Below are 20,009 nucleotides of genomic sequence, written 5' to 3' on the forward strand. Positions count from 1 at the left end.
CCCTGTATTAGTATATTTGGTTAGTTACCAGTGCAAACACCTTGATTTATTTTAAATCAAAGATCTTAAGTTTTAAATGATAAGTTAGAGTTGGCAATTATATAAATAATTGAAAAAGATACAAGTGATCAAATGGGAATTTCATCCTACCATACAATAAGAAGAAATAATAATTAGGCATCATTTATGATTTTGTAAATGTTTAATGTTGGGATCCCACCCCAGGGGCAGAGTACCCTAAGTCCTATGGAACTGGCAGCGAGTGAAGAAATATAAAGTTAGAAAGGACGGCAAAGAAAGAGACATGAGACAGAGTAGAATTAAAAGTGGGAACTCAGGAGTCCATTGCCCCTTTGTGGGATTCCGGCAATGGCCAACCTTAACACTCTTTTGAGTTGTCATCTATCTTTTCTTCAGAAAAGGTAAACACACCTTGGAATCCAACTCTATCACATATTGACATTTTCTAGATGCTTTTTGCATAAACATACAATATGAGAGATGTGGGATTTGTGGACTCTGCTTTTCATATTTCCATCTGTGCTGTTACTTCAACTTGCTCTCATCTTCATCATGCTCTCCCCAACAAGATCTTATTAACTAGAAAACGTATTTCAAGATCCAGCTTCTCTGTGAAGTTCAGTACAACTTTCCATTACTCCCTAATAAGGGTCTTCATTATAAGAATTGAGTAAACAAAGTTCCAATATGATATGTTACCTGTCACACTCAGAAAAGCCCTTTTAAGGATAATGGCAATCTTCTTCATCTCTAAATTGTTTTGCCTACCACATAGAAGGTGCTTAATAGATTTTTTATGAATGATGGAAAGGAGGGAGAAAGTAAGGGAAGATAGTGATGGAATTTTATATGAATGGGATTAGGAATTTATGGATTATTTGAAGGTGTTGACTTTTATGTAGCCTAGATGAGAATTCAGGAATATAACGGTGCTGTGTCACCTGAATGGTTAATATAACCCAGGACTGGATGTGATAAAAAAATCCTTTTAGCCAGTAGCAATGAGTAAGTATCTGACCCTGAATGGTTTAGGTCACTCAACATAAAGTCGAAAATTCCCACCTGTGGAAGTGAAGACATTTACTGAAGTTCTTTATTGGCTGTTACAGCTGAGACTGCAGACCCAGAATTCATAGAAAGGAATGGTAAAGGGACAAAAGATTTCAAAAACCAAAGGAAGAAGTAAAACATGTCTGGGAAGAGATTAAGGGCATCCAGAGTAATTCTGCTCAAATTTTCTAGCTAATCTCTGCAGTGGAAATTTTATCTTCTCTTTAATTCATCTCTCTTTGTCTTCTAGCCTGAAGAACTATATGCTGGAATTTTTGGTCCAGGATTCTCCATGAAAGTCTCCTAAAAATTGCCCGTGTGTTGAATAAAGTTAACTTTTGTAACTGATAAAATTCACCTTTTCCTGCAGGGTCCCACTTTACTTTCTTTGTCTCTAATGTCCAGCAGAGAACACATTATATTTTCCTGTGTACATAGTATAATTCATGCAAGTTTACAATTTATAACAATATATGGTAAATAAAAATTACCATATACTATAATCAGCTGCATGTTTATGTTTTCCCCCAGTAGTCAGTGAGCTTTTTCTTTTCAGACTTATCTTTGCATGTAAATAGGCTCTAATCTGCTCTAAATTTACCACTGGTACCTGGCATTCAATAAATGTTGAAAAAATACTTCTATAGTTTTATCCCTTGTTCTGTACCCTCTTTCAGGGAATTTGCCCACTTTTAACATTTCTTCCACCAAGTGGGGGGAGTGGAGAGGGAGGGAGATAGAGAGAAAGACAGAAGGAAAGTACAGGATGGGGGCAGGGGGAGAATGAGAATTAAGGCTCTGAAACTAGTCCTGGTTTGGAGTACTGGCCTTGTCACCTGTAAGTTCTGTGCCTTATGAAACCTTCAAACCAGTTATTTTCATCTACAAACTGAGAGTGATTATTGCTTCATGTATAATAAATACTTAGCACAATGCTGGACGTAATAGTCTGCTCCATAAATGGTAGCTGTTACTGTTATCTTTAAAATAATTTCAAATGTCAGAGAGAGGCAAGATGGTCACCTAGAAGCAGCTATTATCAGTGGCTCCTATCTGGAGGGAGAGAAGTTGGACTGAAGTGGACTTTGAGAAGCCAAAGGTGGGGAATTAAGCACAGAGAGAAGAAAGCTAGGTGCACATCATCCCCCCGAAACAAGGTGCAAGACCGAGAAAGAGGAAGAAAGAAAACAGGGATGAGGTAAGGAATTACTAGTCAGAGGCACATGTTTCTAAGGGGATGAGAGACCCCTCTTCCAACCAGGAGGGCCATGGTGGGCTTTCCAGAAGTGACCAATGAACAAAAGTCCCCTCATCTCACCCCACAGGAGACAGCCACAGAGTCCCAACCCTCCTACGTCAAGGAGGTTTCACCTCTGAGACCAGGCCCTTGTAAAAAAAGTGAACAAATATTCTTCCACAACCCTGAGCCTATAGCTCACCCTTTCCTCCATCTTGGTTGCCTGGTGGAATGAACTTGGTGAGTTCATTGAGAAGCTGGTGCATTATGTGGGCTACTGAGCTGCTGTGGAAACAATGGTGCTGCAATTCTGACATGGCAGGAAGAGCTGTGACCTCACTTGACACACTTTACCACTGGAAAACAAACACCTCCATCCTCTCAGATCTTTCAGGTGAACTGCCTGCAAATTCTGGTTCATGGACCACCTGGCGACCCTCTGAACTCATTTGTGAGGGTGTTGCTCATGCTGCCTGAGCAAGTTAGGCTGGAACTCATAGCCAGAGCTGTCTGTGGATTCTTGTTCTCTTGCCACTGCTCCCCAGTGCTGTAGGGACATCACTTGTTTGCCTTTGTTTGAACAGTTTGAACAGTGGATGGAGTTGTAGCAGTGAGGGGCAGATTCGGCAGGTCTGTTGGCAGATTCCCTTTCTCTAGCTATGGCCGGTGGGGGCAGGGCTGCAGGTGTTTGTAACTTTGCTCAGCAGAGATTCTAGTGAAATATAATTCCTTAGGATTGGGTAGAGGGCAGGCTGACACCAAGACAGAGCCAAATTGAGCTATCTCAATAAGCCGGCCCTCAGAGTCTCTAGTTGTAGCCTTCAAAGGACCTTTGTGAGGCTGTATGGGAAAAGCCACAATCACAAGCTCCAGCTGATTAGAGAAGGATTGGTTAGCTCCAGTTCCTGGGGCCTCCTGATCCAGTCTTACCCTGCCAGTTTTAATCGCCAAATAGGTTAGTACAGGTGTTTCCTCAGGGACCTCAATTAGATCATCTTTCAATAGCTATTCAGGGACAACCTATCATTTGAGCTAAAAAAAAAATCATAATCAATATATTTTTTAAAAAGTTGAAAATGCTCATGGTGAAGAACCAGCAGAACAACTCTGGTAACACAAAAAATCAGAGCAGATCTGCTCCCCCCAAGAGATTATAAGGAAGATACAACATAAAATACCATCCACAGAAAAATTGGTAAAATGTGAGAAATAGAATTTGGAATATGAATAGCAAATAAGATGATTGGAATTGAGGAGAAGATGGAAATAAAAATTTTAAAAAATAGTTCAAAAGTTGTCTCAAGAAATTAATGAATTAAATGAGAAAATCACAAAGGATATGGACATAATGAGAAAAGCTTAGAAGAGCTAGAAGAGCTTAAATAATTAAAAAAGGCATGCATGGAGCTTCAATACACGGTAGAGACTGAGTAATAGAGTTGAACAGGGAGTAAAAAGAATTTCAGAAACTGAATATAAGAATTTTGAACTATCTCAAGCATTCAAAGAGTCAGAATAAAAGAAAATAAAAATAGACTATCCCCTGAGAGATTTATGGGATCATTCCAAAAGATCAAACATCTGAATTACAGGGATTACTGAAGGAGAAGAGGATAATTCTAAAGGCATTAATGCTCTATTACAAGACACTATGGTGGAGAATTTCCTAAGCATTGTTTGAAACACAAAAATTCAGATAGTAGATAGTTTCAAAACCCTAGCACAACTCAATCCAAACAAAGCATCTCCTAGACACGTTGTAATTAACTTTGCCAAAGTTAATGTGAAGAAGAAAATTTTGCAACAAGGTGTAAAAAGTCTTACCTACAAAGGGAAAAATATCAAGATGACCACAGATCTTTCAGGTGAAATTTTTCAATCCAGAAGAGGATGGTCAATGTCCTTTAAACCTCTTAAACAAAACAATTTTCAGCCCATCATGGTGTATCACGATAAACTGAGTTTCATTTGTGATGGAGAATTTTACTGACATCTAATTGATGAGGGAATTTGCCATAACTAGACCAGTTCTACAGGAAGTACTCAGATCCATTCTTGACCAGCCTAGCTTCCACAATGGTGAAAGGCATAAAATAAACTCTGGACCTCTGAAAAAAAGGTGACCAAAAGTTCACCATGCCTATCAATTCTCTCAATAAACATGAATGGCTTTAATTCTCCTCTAAAGAGGCACAGACTGGCTGACTGGACAGAAAAGTTCAGGCCTGAAATCTGTTGTCTTGAAAAACACACCTAACCTCAAAGGATAAAACAAGACTTAGGGTGAAGGGATGGAAAACAATATCCAGGCAAATTGAAATCAGAAAAAAAAAAAAAAAAAAAGCAAGGTTTGCAATCTTATTTGCAGATAAAATTGGATTTAAACCAACAATAATAATAGAAGATAAGGATGCACACTACATATTTACTTGTCAAGGGAAGCAAACAAAATGAAAAGATTTGAATAATTAACATTTACGTACGCTACCTGAATGCTCCTTGATTTATAATACAAACCCAAAAATATCTGAACAATATATTTTCCTGCACTATAATAGTTGGAAATTTTAACACCCCTTTGGCAGTACTGGACAAAGCTTCCAAAGGTTTCTTTTCAATACTTCCAAGAGGAAAGTAAACAAAGAAATAATTGATATAAACATGACTCTAGAACAAATGGGTTTAACAGACATTTACAGAACAATTCTTCCTAACAAAACAGAATACACATTCTTTTCATCTGCCCGTGAATCATCCTCCAAAATTAAACATAACTTAGAACATAAGTCTACCTCAACAAATTCAAAAGAATAGAAATTATTCCTTGTATATTCTCAGACCATCATGATTGAACTCAAGAGCAATAAAAATCTTCATACCCAAATAAAGTCTTGGAAACGAAATAACCTTAAGCTGAGTGACAACTGAGTTAAAGATGAACTTAGAAGGAAACCATTTGATTTCTTGAACAAAACAATAATGAAGCCACAAACTATCAAAATCTGTGGGATACTGCAAAGGCAATCTAAGAGGGAAATTTATAGCATTAGATGCCTTCATCAAGAAAAGGAAACAGAGCAAATCAACAACCTAATGAGCCATCTCAAGTAACTGGAAAATGAAGAAAAATCCAACCCAAACCCAGAAAAATAATTACATGAAATTGAAAATAATCATTCGGTAGCTCAGTAGAACAAAACAAAATATTGGTTCTTTGAAGAGATTAATAAAGTTGACAAACCTTTGGTTAGACTAAAAAGAAGCAAAAAAATAAGATCTCTAATAACTTCGATCAAAAACAATAAAAGGGAAATAACACCAGATACTAAAGAGTTCCAAAAGATTCTCAATGATTACTACAAAACCTCTATGCCCAGAAATATAAAAATGTAGAGGAAATGGACCAATACCTGAAAGCACGCCACCTTCCTCAACTAAACTAGAAAGAGCTAGAAATTTTGAATATATCTATATCAAGAAATGAAACAACATCAACTACACAAAATCTTCTAAAAAAGAAAAGCCCTGAACCAGATGGTTTCACACCAGAATTTTGCCAAACTTTCAAAGAACTAGTTCCTATATTGTATAATATATTCCGAAACATAGAGAAGTAAGAAATCCTCCTAACATGTTCTATGAAGCAAATATCATCCCCCAAACAGAAAAGGACCCAACAAAGAGAGAAAACTATAGACTAATATCATTAATGAATATCAATTCAAAAATATTCAATAAGATCTTAGCAAGCAGAATACATATTGAAAAAGTTACACACCATCATCATGGCTTTTATCTCAGTGATGCAAAGTTGGTTCAACACATGTAAATCCATAATTATAATTACCATGTAAATAAAATAAAAACAAAGACCATGTGATTATCTCAATTGATGCAGAAAAGGCTTTTGACAATATCCAACACCCTTCCTTGATAAGAAAAATCAAGAAAATAGGCTTAGGTGGGAAATTGTTTAAAGTGATAGAGGCATCTCCAACAAACCCAAAGCCCATATCAGATAGACTAGAGTAAAACTGGTAACATTTCCACTCAGATATAGAACTAGACAAGTATGCCCACTGTTGCCACCGCTATTCAACACAGTGCTGGAAGTCCTTACTATTGCTATCAGGCAAAAGAAGGAGATCAAGGGCCTTCAAATGGGGACAGAGGAGGTCAAACTCTCACTTTTTGCGAATAACACGAGCTTTTACCTGAAAAAGGGACTCAACTACAAAGCTCTTGGAAGTGATCAAGGAATATAGCACATCCAGATACAAAATTAATGTCCACAAATCAGTAGCCTCCATATATTCCAATGACAGTCGAGTTGAGAATAAAATCAAAGACACTATACCTTTTACAGTAGCTCCAAAGAAGATGAAATACCTGTGAATATATCTAACAAAGAATGTGAAAGATCTCTATGAAACTGAGAAAACTGAGAAAAGAAATAGCAGAAGACATTAACAAATAGGAGAACATACTACCATGATTGCAGCTGGGAAGAATCAACATTGTTAAAATGTCCATACTACTGAAAGCTATCTACACATTTAGTTAAATCCCTATCAAAGCATCAATGTCATACTTAGAAGAACTTGAAAAAATAGTACTTTGTTTCATATGCAACCAGAAAAAAACTCAAACTCAAATAACTAAGACAATTATTAGAAATAAAAACAAATCTGGAGGCATCATGTTACCAAACTTCAGGTTACAAATCTATAGTGGTCAAATAGCATGGTAGTGGTGCAAAAAAAAAAAAAAAAGAGAGAGACATAGATCTATGGAATAGAATAGAGAATCTAAAGATGACCCAGTCACATTTTGTCATTTGAACTTTGATAAGCCTAACAAAAGCATGCACTGGGGAAAAGAATTTCTATTTAATAAATGGTACTGGGAGAACTGGTTAGCCACATGTAGAAGACTGAAACTGGACCCACATCTCTAACACTGACAAAAATCAATTATCATGGGATAAAAGATTTAAATTTAAGAGACAAAACAATAAAAATTCTAGAAGAGAGTGTGAGGAAAAAGCTTGAAAATATTGGTCTGGGAAAAGATTTTACGAAAAAGACTCCCCTGGCAATTGCAGAAACACCAAAAATAAATAAATGGGATTTGATCAAGCTTAAAAGCTTCTTCACAGCTAAAGGTACCACAACCAAAGCAAATAGACAGTCTTCAGAATGGGAGAAGATTTTTGCGTATTACAAATCTGACAAAGGCTAACTGGAATCTACAGAGAACTCAATCAACAAGAGCAAACAACCACATTTATAAGTGGGCAAGAGACTTTCTCTGAAGATGACAGATGGATGACCAACAAACATATGAAAAAGTGCTCATCATCTTTAACCATCAGAGAAATGCAAATCAAGACCACTCTGAGGTGTCATCTAACTCCAGTAAGATTAGCCCATATTACAAAGTCCCAAATGTGCAGATGCTGGTGTGCATGTGGAGAGAAGAAAACACTTTCACACTGCTGGTGGGAATGCAAGCTAATACAATCTTTATGGAAAGAGACATGGAGAATTCTCAAAGAACTAACAGTTGACCTACCATTTGATCCCATTACTAGGTATCTACCCAGAATAACAAAAATCATTTTATCACAAAGTCATTGCACCAGAATGTTTATTGCAGCTCAATTCATAATTGCCAAGTTATGGAAGCAACCAAATGGCCATCAATCCACAAATGGATTAACAAACTGTGGCGTATGTATACCATGTAATACTATCTAGTCATAAGAAAAGATGGATACTTGACATCTTTTATGTTTACCTGGATGGAGTTGGAACACATTCTTCTGGGTAAAATATCTCAAGAATGGAAAATAATCCAACGTACTCAATACTAATATATAAACAATTAGATGCCCATGTGAATGACAAAACACAAATATAGTCTAGCAAGGGGTAGGGAGGGTTATCAGCAGGATGAAAGAGAGTAATTGGTGGGATCTCACCCAACATGTACAATATGAGGGTGTTCAGCATGCCCTGTGAGTAAAATGCTCTCCAACAACTTGAACTTTTCCTTGGAAGTGAGAACAATGTAACCTAAAAATTTGTAACCTCACATTAATTTGAAAAAAATAAATAAAAATTACTTCAAATTTATTATATTTATTAGTGAAACAGAAAAAATTGAAGAAGTGGAAATTAATAATAGTAGTGTATCAATAAATTTAACCTCACCACTATCTTTCATAAAGCAAATTCTAATAATAGTGAAATACAGTGTACCATACCCAGTGAAATTACAGTGAAGATTTTAATAAGAAAAGTGCTTCGTACATTCTGTCAATGTCTAGGGGACTCTGATAAACTAACATTTATTTCATAAAATTAAGTTGATATAAGTAAACACAAGTGTTTCCAGGTTTGAATTTTTAGCATAAATGAATAAACTTTAATGTAAAGCTTATTTTAAAAAATTCTATTACTGTCCCGTTCTGGCTTATCAAATAAAAATTAAGAAAACAAAACAAAACAAAGCTTAGTGTGATTAACAGGTTGTATTTATTATTTCTTATAATATCTAAAAAGTAAGATATATTGTAAGACTTTCTTAAAAATAATTCTTTACAATTTTTAGAAGGTAAACCTAATTTATACTTAAAAGCTATGATTTTCAAAGTAAAATCAGTTTGTTGTCCTTATGGAATTTACAGAAGCAAGTTATGACTCAGTTAAGTATCTGAAGCAGTTTCTACATTAATGTATTTCCCCGAAATGGAAAACTGAGAAGCTTAGACAAAGCACCATCTGCCACACTGTCACCAAGTAAACACTGATTCCTCTCTGGTCTCCATCACACGGAGAGCAGGAGGGGAAAAAGACAAAAGCTTATAGAAACAGAATCCTGAAATTACATTTAATTAGGGGATCCCCCAAAGGCAACTTGGTAAGGTTATTACTTTTCTGAGGAGCAGAAAAATATTGTAACAGTTAAGGCTCAAGATAATGCATTCAAAACGAAATATAATTACTGGTACACAAATGTAATTGAATATCAATATATTTAAAGGATGTCATTTTGAGTCAGTAGCATACAGATGTTCCTTTTGACTCTCTTAGGACTTTCTAGGCACATTGAAATCAATCATCATAGAGATGGAGTAAATAATAGAAACTCAAACTACATGGAGGTAAATGACTGCATTGATATGAAGAAGCTGAACAACAACTCTTTGTGCCTATCCTTTATAGATGATTTCAATAGTGAAAACTAATGTCCAGGATGTTAAAGTTTTTTTGAGAATATAACATTATTTAGGGTAATTATGTTTGTGATGAGACAAAAATAAAAAAATCTTGGAATAATAAATGTGTAAGTGAAAACGAACTTATATACACTAATGTTATAAAACAACAAAAATCTTACACTTTTATCTTGTCATTCATAGTCCTCAGACTTTGATCATCTTCCTTCTCTGAGTAATAAAGAAATATAAAGTATAGTGAAACTTTAAAGTGGCCACAGTTTCTCAAATAACTCTCAAAACACTGTGAATGTTCCTAGACATAATGGTAGCTCTGAACTCTTAGGTTATTTATGACCAGATCTTACATACTCACTGGTACAATAGGGATAAACAGTAAAAAACAAAACAAAACAAAAAAACATCAGTTTTATCATAGGGTAAAGCTTGAGTCTGTTAACGTTTAATCAATACATTATTTTAGTGATGTGTATACTTTTAATGAAGTGTAAGTGAGAGGAAAATGAAGAAAATATAGATTACTTTATATTTTAAGGTACTAAAATATAGTACCTTAGCTGTACTTTCCTTTATGTTTCTTGTTTTATGGATTTATCCTGTTCAAGAGCCAGAGCTTAGATAGAACTATCCAAAGAATGAGAAAACAGAAGCCAGAGAACAACAAACAACATTAATTTCAGTACCAATAATTAGAATAAAACAAGAAAAAACAAAAATGAACTTGGAACTTCAACCAATCCTTTTCCATGTGGTTTCAACCAGCCTAACAGTCTCTGTCATTGATTTCAAAGGCACTTTCTAAAGAACTACCCTCTCTCTTCCCCTGATTGGTATTTGTTTAGGCAAGTGTATGGTTTAATGGCCTATAGCATTTCACCATCCCATATTAAGAAAATATCTGTTGATTTATAACTAAGTGAGCCTGGAAGCTCACTAAATTAGAAATAAAATATGGAAGAAGGGCCCTTTTGTTGTAATCTCTCTCATCACCTTCCCCTATTCTCCAGAAGAGGGACACACCATATGCCACGTAGAGAAAACAAAGATTGGATTGCCAAATGGAAACCTCAGGCCACTTTAAATCATTGCAGTGATATTACGGAGTTGTATTTCCTGTTTGGTCAGACTGAATACATAGTGTCAAAAAAGTGAATTTAGCACAGAGTCTTATGAATACAAGCTTAACTTCCATGGCTTATAAATAAGAGATTATTATCTCTGCTTTCTCTGATCTTTTTATAAATTTCTGATTTACACTTTTAACATCCAATTTTGGAGCTATATGAAGAAGGTAAAGAGGTGGCAAGTGGGATTAGGTCTGGCTTTGAATAGTTGACTTTTCCTCAGCTTTGTCAGAGTAGACACCTTCTTTGGTAGCTTGAACATCTCTATCGGCATCTCTCTGAGGGATATTTATTGTGTTTTTGTCCTGTTGCCTCAAGCGGTAGTTTTTATAAGCACGCTGAATGATCGTCGCTGAAACGGCCTCTTGTTTTCGCTTCAGAGTACTTGTAATTGGCTCGTATGTGATCTTAAAAGGATTGGCTAACATGAACCCTGATTCTATCTCCGAGAGGATTTTCTCCACCCTCACATCGTTACCCATAACTCTCTTTGTAAAAGCGAGTAAGATGTCAAGGCAATGAATTCTGTCTCCAACAGCCATGGGGAGATCCAAAGCAATGAGCTGGCTCTTGTTTGGTTTTGCCATGAAAAGAGGGGGATCAAGAGAGGCCGCAAAGTCTGAAAGCTTGCTAGAGTCTATGTACTGGGTCCTATCAGGATCAAACTCCTTCCACACCTGAAAGAATCTCTTAAAATCATCTTCACTTAAGGTCTTAACCTTTTTCTTAGAGGAAATATTTAAAAACTCCATGACAACAACAATGTACATGTTGACAATAATCAGCCATGATAGGAGGATGTAACTGACAAAATAAAAAATCCCAACGGAGGGGCTACCACAGTCTCCCCTAACCTGAGTTCCAGGGTTAATTTTATCAGGATCACAGTCAGACCACTCACTTTTGAAAATTGCCTTCAGCATCCCATCCCATCCAGCAAATATTGTAACTTGAAAAAGGCAGAGCATACTGCTGACAAAGGTTTCAAAATTAGACACATCATTAATTCCAGCTTCCTTTTTAACATAGGCAAAGTTGTACATTCCACAGATGGCGTAGACAAACATGACCAGGAAGATGAGAAGACTGAGATTCAGCAGGGCTGGGAGGGACAGCAGGAAGGGAAGCATTAGATCATGAAACACCTTTGGTCCTTTTCCAAGGCGCAGGATGTGAACGATCCGTGAGAGGAGTATCAGCTGCACCAGGGAAGGAGGCACAATGAAGTGGCCTACTGTCATAGGCAGAAGTAGTCCTTGTGAAAAGAAAAGTAGGCAATAAAGTTATTCAAATACAACAGTATGTAGAAGAATTCAGTTCAACTGTATTCAGTTCAAATACAACTGTATGTAGAAGAATATAAGTTATTATGCATTTTTTACTATCTTGTTAATCTTTTATTAATCTCTCCTGTTTAAGAGTTAGCATATGGAAAGCTTGAGTTAGCTATATACTAATTGTGTCAATGCTCAGGGTATGTAGCAAAACTGGAAGAGAATTCTCTTCTTCACCTAAAAATATCATAGATCTAATAATTTCAGAATCACTGAAATTATTATTATTAGCTATATACTAATTGTGTCAATGCTCAGGGTATGTAGAAAAACTGGAAGAGAATTCTCTTCTTCACCTAAAAGTATCATAGATCTAATAATTTCAGAATCACTCATGCCATAATATAGGACAAGTCATAATTTTTTCTGATTGCTGTTGTATCAAGAAATTGAGTTCAATGTAACCTTTACTGAATGCCTAATAAAAACCATGCCAATATGCAGAGATGAATAACATGGTTTCAGTCTTCAAAGACCTTATAATTTAGAAACTAGTAATAATAGACTTTTTAAATAGTTATAATACAGAGCAAAAAAACCTAATTGGTAAATACGATTAAAAGTTGTTTGGTATTTAGTGATTCATAAATCGGAACTTAATTTATTTATTTCATAAATAGTATTTTTGACCCCAGAAGCTTTGAATGTGAATTGAATAACTGCTTCTTTGCTTAGAACTTTTTGGTAGCAGTGGTAGGTGAGTGAGGGAAGCATGGAAGTAAGGGGAGTACTATCAAACAAGGTAAAATTATAATTTCTATAAGAAGCATAGGACTATTCTCTGGAATTACTGGAGAAAGTGTGGGTCATTTAAAGTTGAGAAGTTGGTGAAGGGGAGAGTCTCATGAGGCCTTTTAAATAAGATGTATGTTTGCTGAGTCCAGAAGGATAGGCCTCATGTTTCTGTGAACCTTAGCCCACTGCCTAAGACGGTTCTATCCTATCAATCCTTTTATCTCCATAATGCTTTAGTGAATCTAATAAAAGATTCGACCCAAACTCTCATTTCTTCTCAGAATTCCAACTCTCCCACTATGCAGGTGTTATTATTGATTGATAACAAATTTCTTCAAATCATCAATTTTTTTAACCTCCTTTCTTCTCTAAAGCCTGACTCTATCTTGAGGACATTCTTTCCCTTATGACCCTCCTAAGCGCAAGCAGCACATTCTTCATTGTTTCACGTTCCTCAGAGTAGACAGATGGAAGAAATATCTTTCTTTCCAATATGATTTCTGGACACTTCTCCTTCCCACCATTTTTGCAAACATGTCTGGCACTCTGTAGACCACGCTGTTCCCCTGGCCCACGCCTACGTTTCCTTGGCTTCGTGATTTGCTCATTCCTCACTTGTGCTCAGTAAGATCTCAGTCATTGGCCCAGTGTCTCCCATTCCACCTCAGTCCTCGTCATCACCAACCCAAAGGCCAGGCTCTCTATCTTTGGACTTGTCAAATTTTATAATCCATCACTTTATTTCAGTCATCCAAATCTGTGACCACATTCAAGACCCAGGACACCTTAAATTTTTGAAACTCAACAACTTTCTTTTTAAACGCAATTCTTTTTTCCTTCTAGCTCTCTGAGTAAGTAACTTGCACTTCAATCTCACAGGGCTCTTTAATGCCATAAATCCTACTATCTCCTCTCTTGTAGTCATGTACATTTTTATCAAGATTCTTGTGATTTTCTCTCAATAGTTAGTTGCATGGCTTCAACCATGAACTGAACGAGTGACTTTTGTAATAGTACAACTGGAAAAATAGTGTATTTATGCTTTGCACTACTGAATACATAGAGTAGGGCTTGACACGAAAAACTCTTAAATATTGCCCCTATTCTCACGGAAACTACATTCTGGTATGTGTGTGATGGGGAGGCAGGCAATAAACTTCTTTCCACCTGACACTTCTTGATCCTAAATTCTTTGCTTGGCTATCTCTTCATTCAGTTATGTTTCTATTTAGATTTTGCTTCTTCCACAGAGGTTTCTCTGACCTGTACTTACCGATGACATGCTTTTCTTCTGTTACGCTGCTGCAGTGCCCTGTACTTCCCCTACCATAACCTCAACAATAGCACAATATTAAAATGCACTGTGTTATTATCTATATCCTTTCTTAGGCTATAAACTAGGTAAGCAGAAATTATGCTTATCTTGTTTACTACTAAATTATTTGCATACAGCAAATATTCACAAAGATATCAAAAATAGAGAGGGTGCAAAAAATGCTATACATTTTAAGAAAGGAAAAACTGTATTAAAATTATAAATGCTCAATTATGCAATAGCATTTGTGATCTCATGTATTTTCTTCTTCTGCCTCCTGTAATCGCAGAAGTCAAACATGAATTGAGTATTTTCCTTCTTAAATTGTGTATACATTTTTGTCACCTTCTGTATTTGTCAAATAAAAAAGTAAAAGAAAACTAGTGAAACATTTATTAAAGTCTGAAACTCTGATGTTGTAAAAGTTGTTAATAGTTTCAGAGATGAGAAGAAAAAAATAATAGTGAACTTAAAAGGTTATATCATCCTCAGAAAAAAAGACCCTTCTTTTAGTGTCATCCTAGGAAACTAATTTATGAGTATGTTATGTATTGAAGGAGAAACTAAGCATTTATTTGGTGGCTTGCGATATAAAATCTATAAAAATGTGAGGCATTCCTTTGGGGAATAAAAAGGATCCCTAACTGTTTCACTAATTATGAGATTGTATCTCCAGAGACATTTACCTTGACTGAATTAATATTATTACAACTGAAAATTTAACTAAACAATATCTTACCTGTAGTGGAGAAAATGACCACCATAAAATCAAAAATGTTCCATCCAACGGTGAAATAATAACAATGAAAAGAGATGAGCTTCAGCACACATTCTATAGCATATAGCAGAACAACAGTTGAGTTAATCCAGTAGAGAGCAGTTTCCTTTTCAGGACTCTGTTCATCACTTTCTATTGTAAGGATTATTGCTTGGAGACAGATAATAACCATAATGATGACATTAAAAGCAGGATTTGTTACCAAGTCAAAAATGAATCCTTGAAACTTATTCTGTGGATAAAAAAATAGGTGTAATAGTCTTATGAATCATATACACACACAGTCTTGAGATTCTACACCTTTCCTCCCCACATAAATAGGAGAATAAGAGAGGGCTTAAATTTTTACCAAACTCTAATGACAGCACATAGTCAAAACAAATAAACAACAAAAATAAATGACCATTAAAATTTTTGTCAAAGAGCATATTTTATAAATTTTGTCAAAAGCATTTGTTAGTGTTTTTTTTTTTTTTTCCTTCTTTCTTTTTTCTATTTTCAGACACAAGGTCTTGATGTGTTGCCCAAGCTGGCTTCCAGCACCTGGGATCAAGTTATCTTCCTGCCTCAGCCTCCTGATTAGCTGGGACCACGGTGTGTGCCACTACTCCAGCTATTCAAATTTTTAACAGCATCCTTTTACTTTAAAAAAAGAATAGAAAAGAAAACTTTTCTGACTCATCAAATATATCTCGATATTTTCTTACTCTTGGGCGAGGTATTGGTCTTTGAGAGTCTTCACACATCAGCTTCTTTAGTACACGGTACTGTTTCCTCTGTTGTCCTGTTATAAAGATATTTGCTCCTCCCTGGTAAAGAAATGAAAGAAAAAGATATTAAAAACCCATTTATTCCAAATCTTCCTTTACACTAATATGCATTTTAAAAAACTCATCCGGTAATTATCGACTTAATCCTTTTACAAAAGTGTATCTGTGAGGAATAAATCATCTTGGAACATGTCTTTCTGTTCAAAATCTGTTCAAAAATCCATGTAGAACACATGTAGAGCACATGCGGATGAGGACGGGTATTTGACCATGTTTTGGTGTACTCTCCTATTGGTGGCCAACTCTCTTTCCACTTTTCATGCTACTGAGGCCTACCTCTTATTAAAAAGGGACAAAAAAGAGACAGCAGTGGACATCTGGAAAAGGTTTACTACCACAGGTTTAACTCAATAAAGGTAGATTTATGACTTTTAATAAGCAAGAATAAATAAAATAGTTCATATATGTATTTATATACTGCTTTATTTTCCAAATACTATAAGAAGGTAATTTTTGCAATTATTCTAAAAGTACCTTGTGCTTATTGCTTCATTGCACCATCTATGGTTTATTCATATTTGTGTTTCTTGTGTTCACTTCATTATCTTATATGAAATCAGTCAAGTAAGTAATGTCATGTTAAACTAGGAGTTGGGAATTGTTACTGCCCTAAATCAGGACCTGGTCACTTAAAGGGGGCAGTGATGCTGGCAATTTGGACCTGCTAAAGAAAATCCATAAAGTGCTTTTTTTTAAGTGAAAAGGTAAAAATTCTCAACTTAATAAGGAAAGGAAAAAATTGTATGCTGAGGTTGCTAAAATATACAGTAAGGACGAATCTTGTATCCATGAAAATATTAGGAAGAAAAAATAAATTTTTGCTGGTTTTCCTGTCATATCTCAAACTGTAAAAGTCAAAGTATGTGGTAAGTGCTTAGTTAAAGTGTAAAAGGCATCTTCACATGAGTGGAAATGTGTTCTGACTGACAGCAATTGAGATAGGTCTGTTCACAGTCATTTCAGGCATCTACTAGAAGCCTTGAAATATATCCCAGGTGGATAGAGAGGTACTACCATACCAGAAATTGCTAATAGCTGAGAACAGAATTTCAAATTAAACTATTCTTTCTTTCGATTTTTTGAAGGTTTCTCATACCCTGTAGAGTGCAGGTTTCCATGGTTAAAGTACGTAGATTTAGATGTCTCTGAGGCCTTTGCATTTGTGGAGGCCCTGAAGGGAGTCTTTATGTAGAAATGGCACCAAACTGTTCTTGTTCAAATCCGCCTCTGAATTCTCTCTTACTGTGCACCATCACTTCTATTTAGGCTGTCTAATCAGGATTTATTGCTCTATTTCTAGCAGAAAACGTTACTCTAACATAAAAAGATGTCCATGCTGATTATGACTCCAAAGGTTTTGAATATATCAGAGAGTAAAAAAGGGTATTTTCTTCTTGATCCCTTCACGTCTTTGTGAAGATACACAATAATGCTTATTTATTTTAGAACATCATTTAAGGCATGTACTTGTTATTTTTAACTTTTAAATTTGTCTGTGTATATTTTAAATACAGAAGGCAAAGTAAAGATGAACATTTCAGCAATATTCATCAATATGCAGGAATAGTAATCATTTTTTAAGATATGTATTAGATAAAACAACATTTAAGTGAATATAAAACCAATTATTTGAAGCAGGAAATGTTTACAAATACATTTTATTTTCTCAGACATTGATGAACAAATGAGGAATATACTTATCTGTATTTTATGCTTGTTGAAATTTGTAATGATAACACTGATCAGCATACTCAAAGGGATAAATAATCCAAATACAATAAAGCTGATAAAGTAACAATACATATAGATGTTGAATTCAAAATCTGGCTGCATATCTACCTAGAATTAAAAAAAATAGCAAATTATTGATATTGACATTTAAAATTAAGATTTATGAAACAATGTATGACAAGAAAATCCAACACTGCTTTTCGAGATACTGTTTTCCTTTTGCTTTTTGATTAAGATGGTCTCATTAATTTATTTGGATTTTAAAGTTTATTGCATTGATTTAATCATTTTTGCAAAGTCTGGTAATGCTTCAGATTGCTCTATTAGACCTCAATCACTATAACCCTTGAAGGATTTCACTGCCCACAAACACCCAATCTGAAATGTTTTTGATTTCTATTGATTATTGTTGCTATCCTGTGATTGTATTGCAAAAATAACTTTGCTTGAACCTTAATAATGGCCTTAAAATTATATGGTACTTACTTCAACAGAATCAATTGCTGAATTCATAATATCAATCCACCCATTGAAGGTTGCCTGTAAAAAAATGACATGTATGTAATTCTTATGTAAATTGAAGCTTCATGGCACATAAAGAGTAAGAACTCAATCTGTTATTAATATAGTAAAACATTTGATAGCAAGCTTGCCATACTTCAATATTCTGTGTAATCAGGATCTTTAACATTCTCATTATTATACTGTCTGTTAACAACTGTTCAAATACTTAGTTTATTTGTAGTGAATAAAATATTTTATGATAGTATAAATAGAGCAATAGGGAAATAGATCGCTAAATATTAAATAAACACCTATTCCTGTTATGGCTATTTATAGCTGTTACACATGTGCTTTCCTGCGGGGAAGACAAAGGAATGGCCCATATTTTTTAAATCTGTTAGATAGTGGATCATTGAGTTATCATTCTTTAAAGCACTAAATAGGAGAAAAGAAAGTAGTAAACTGAATTGGACTGAAAAATTATGACCCTATTACCTGATCAGTGATGTTAAAAATAGTTTTGGCCAATACCTGCATTACCTCTGTTAGCTGTATCTTCACCTTCACTTTGTTGCCCTAAAGGGTCAGGGACTGTATTTTACTCTTGTCTGTCCAGATGAGCCTCCTATGGTATGTCTATAATAATTATCTACTAATTGCCAAAATATTTTATAATGGAATATATTAATCATTCACATTTTGTCCTTTACATTCAACCTACAATATGGATGAATGTATAATTGATAAGAGAAAGTCAAAGGTGTACTCACTACTTGCAGCAGAGAAAGGAAACCATTTCCAACATTATCAAAGTTCAGTTTTGCATTTTTCCACAGCATGGATTCATTAAATTCAAGGCGTTCACATTGACTTTTATTTGCGACTTTAGATATAGGAAACCTTTCTCCACTGGTTGGGTCAATGCATTCATAGAACTTGCCAGCAAGTAAGTTTATTCCCATGATACTAAAAGCCAGCCAGATCATAAGGCAGACAAGAAACACATTCAAAGCTGGAAAAGTTGTTTTTATCAAAGCTTTCACAACCACCTGGCATGTAAAGAAATGAACATGTAACGTAAGGTAAGAAATGTGGAAGTATTTTAATTTTTGATCAAATTGGAAATACAAATTGATATCATATCATACTGAGAAGACAGGAAATGCCATATATAAAGATTTAATAGCCAATATGCTAGTATTGGAATAACTTAACCAGCAATTCAATTTTGAAAAATAATACTTTAAAAATATAGTCGCAAAATTTTTGTACTTAAAAATTGTTAAAAGGTAACAGAGTTGATTAGTGCAAATATTAGAATAATTTTTTCACTGACTTAACACACTCATTGATTTCCTATATTGTGCCAAAAATGATAATTCAAGACAATTGAACTGTGTGAATGTATGAAATTACCTAGACAGCACATAAATGAGAGGGAATGGGACTAGAACCGTCTTGAGGATTTTGACTTTAGGAAGAATAAGCCTGCAGACACGGTGAAGAAATTGGGGGAATCAGAAGGTCAAGAGATTGTACTGTCAGTGAGGCCAAGGGAAGAGATCATTTCAAGAAACACTGAATGGGCTGCTGTATTCACAAAGCCTCAACCTCCTTCCTCAATCATTCTGTGCCACAGGTGAGTCACTCCAGAGTTGAAAGGTTGGGAGATAAATAAAGTACTTAAACTTGAACACCAGCAACAGTCTATAATCACTGTCTTCTTTCATTCTACACCATTTACTATTTAATACCAAAATCAGATGTTTGTTCTTAGCACTCCACTGAAGATGTTATGGCAAATATAAACCAGTTGCAACAGTCAATAGAATATGTTCAATATTTATGCTATTTATTTCTCTTTCTCTTAGTATTTATACTTTTGATTTCCCTCCCTTGACCTTCCATCTTTCATTTATTTTCCCTGAAGTACCACTGATTCTCTTTTGTACCATTCTAACCTTCCCTTCCCTCAACCATTATTATTTATGGTTGTACTTTCTTGCTTATATTCTATAGTTATCTATTCTTAGATTAATATGTTAACTTTTAACTATACCTTTAATAACAATTTATTTCTAAGATGAAGTCAAAGATCCTTTGTTAC

The 20,009-nt window shown here is 35.0% G+C and overlaps 1 protein-coding gene across 2 annotated transcripts in view; it reads right to left on the minus strand.

Annotated features, from left to right (window-relative positions):
- Positions 1–7,961: 7,961 nt before the first annotated feature.
- SCN7A (sodium voltage-gated channel alpha subunit 7) overlaps positions 7,962–20,009 on the minus strand; it is an 86,788-nt gene continuing 74,740 nt past the window's right edge. For both annotated transcript variants that reach the window (XM_053598052.1, XM_053598053.1), the window contains 6 exons: positions 18,673–18,951; positions 17,885–17,938; positions 17,369–17,506; positions 15,545–15,649; positions 14,799–15,069; positions 7,962–11,930 (listed from right to left, as the gene is read on the minus strand). In XM_053598052.1, the coding sequence (XP_053454027.1) occupies positions 10,864–11,930; positions 14,799–15,069; positions 15,545–15,649; positions 17,369–17,506; positions 17,885–17,938; positions 18,673–18,951 (1,914 nt within the window). In that variant the 3' untranslated portion in view covers positions 7,962–10,863. The remainder of the gene's footprint in view (positions 11,931–14,798; positions 15,070–15,544; positions 15,650–17,368; positions 17,507–17,884; positions 17,939–18,672; positions 18,952–20,009) is intronic.

The sequence above is a fragment of the Nycticebus coucang genome, chromosome 7 (genome assembly GCF_027406575.1).
Source record: "Nycticebus coucang isolate mNycCou1 chromosome 7, mNycCou1.pri, whole genome shotgun sequence".
In the NCBI taxonomy this organism is placed as follows: domain Eukaryota; kingdom Metazoa; phylum Chordata; class Mammalia; order Primates; family Lorisidae; genus Nycticebus; species Nycticebus coucang.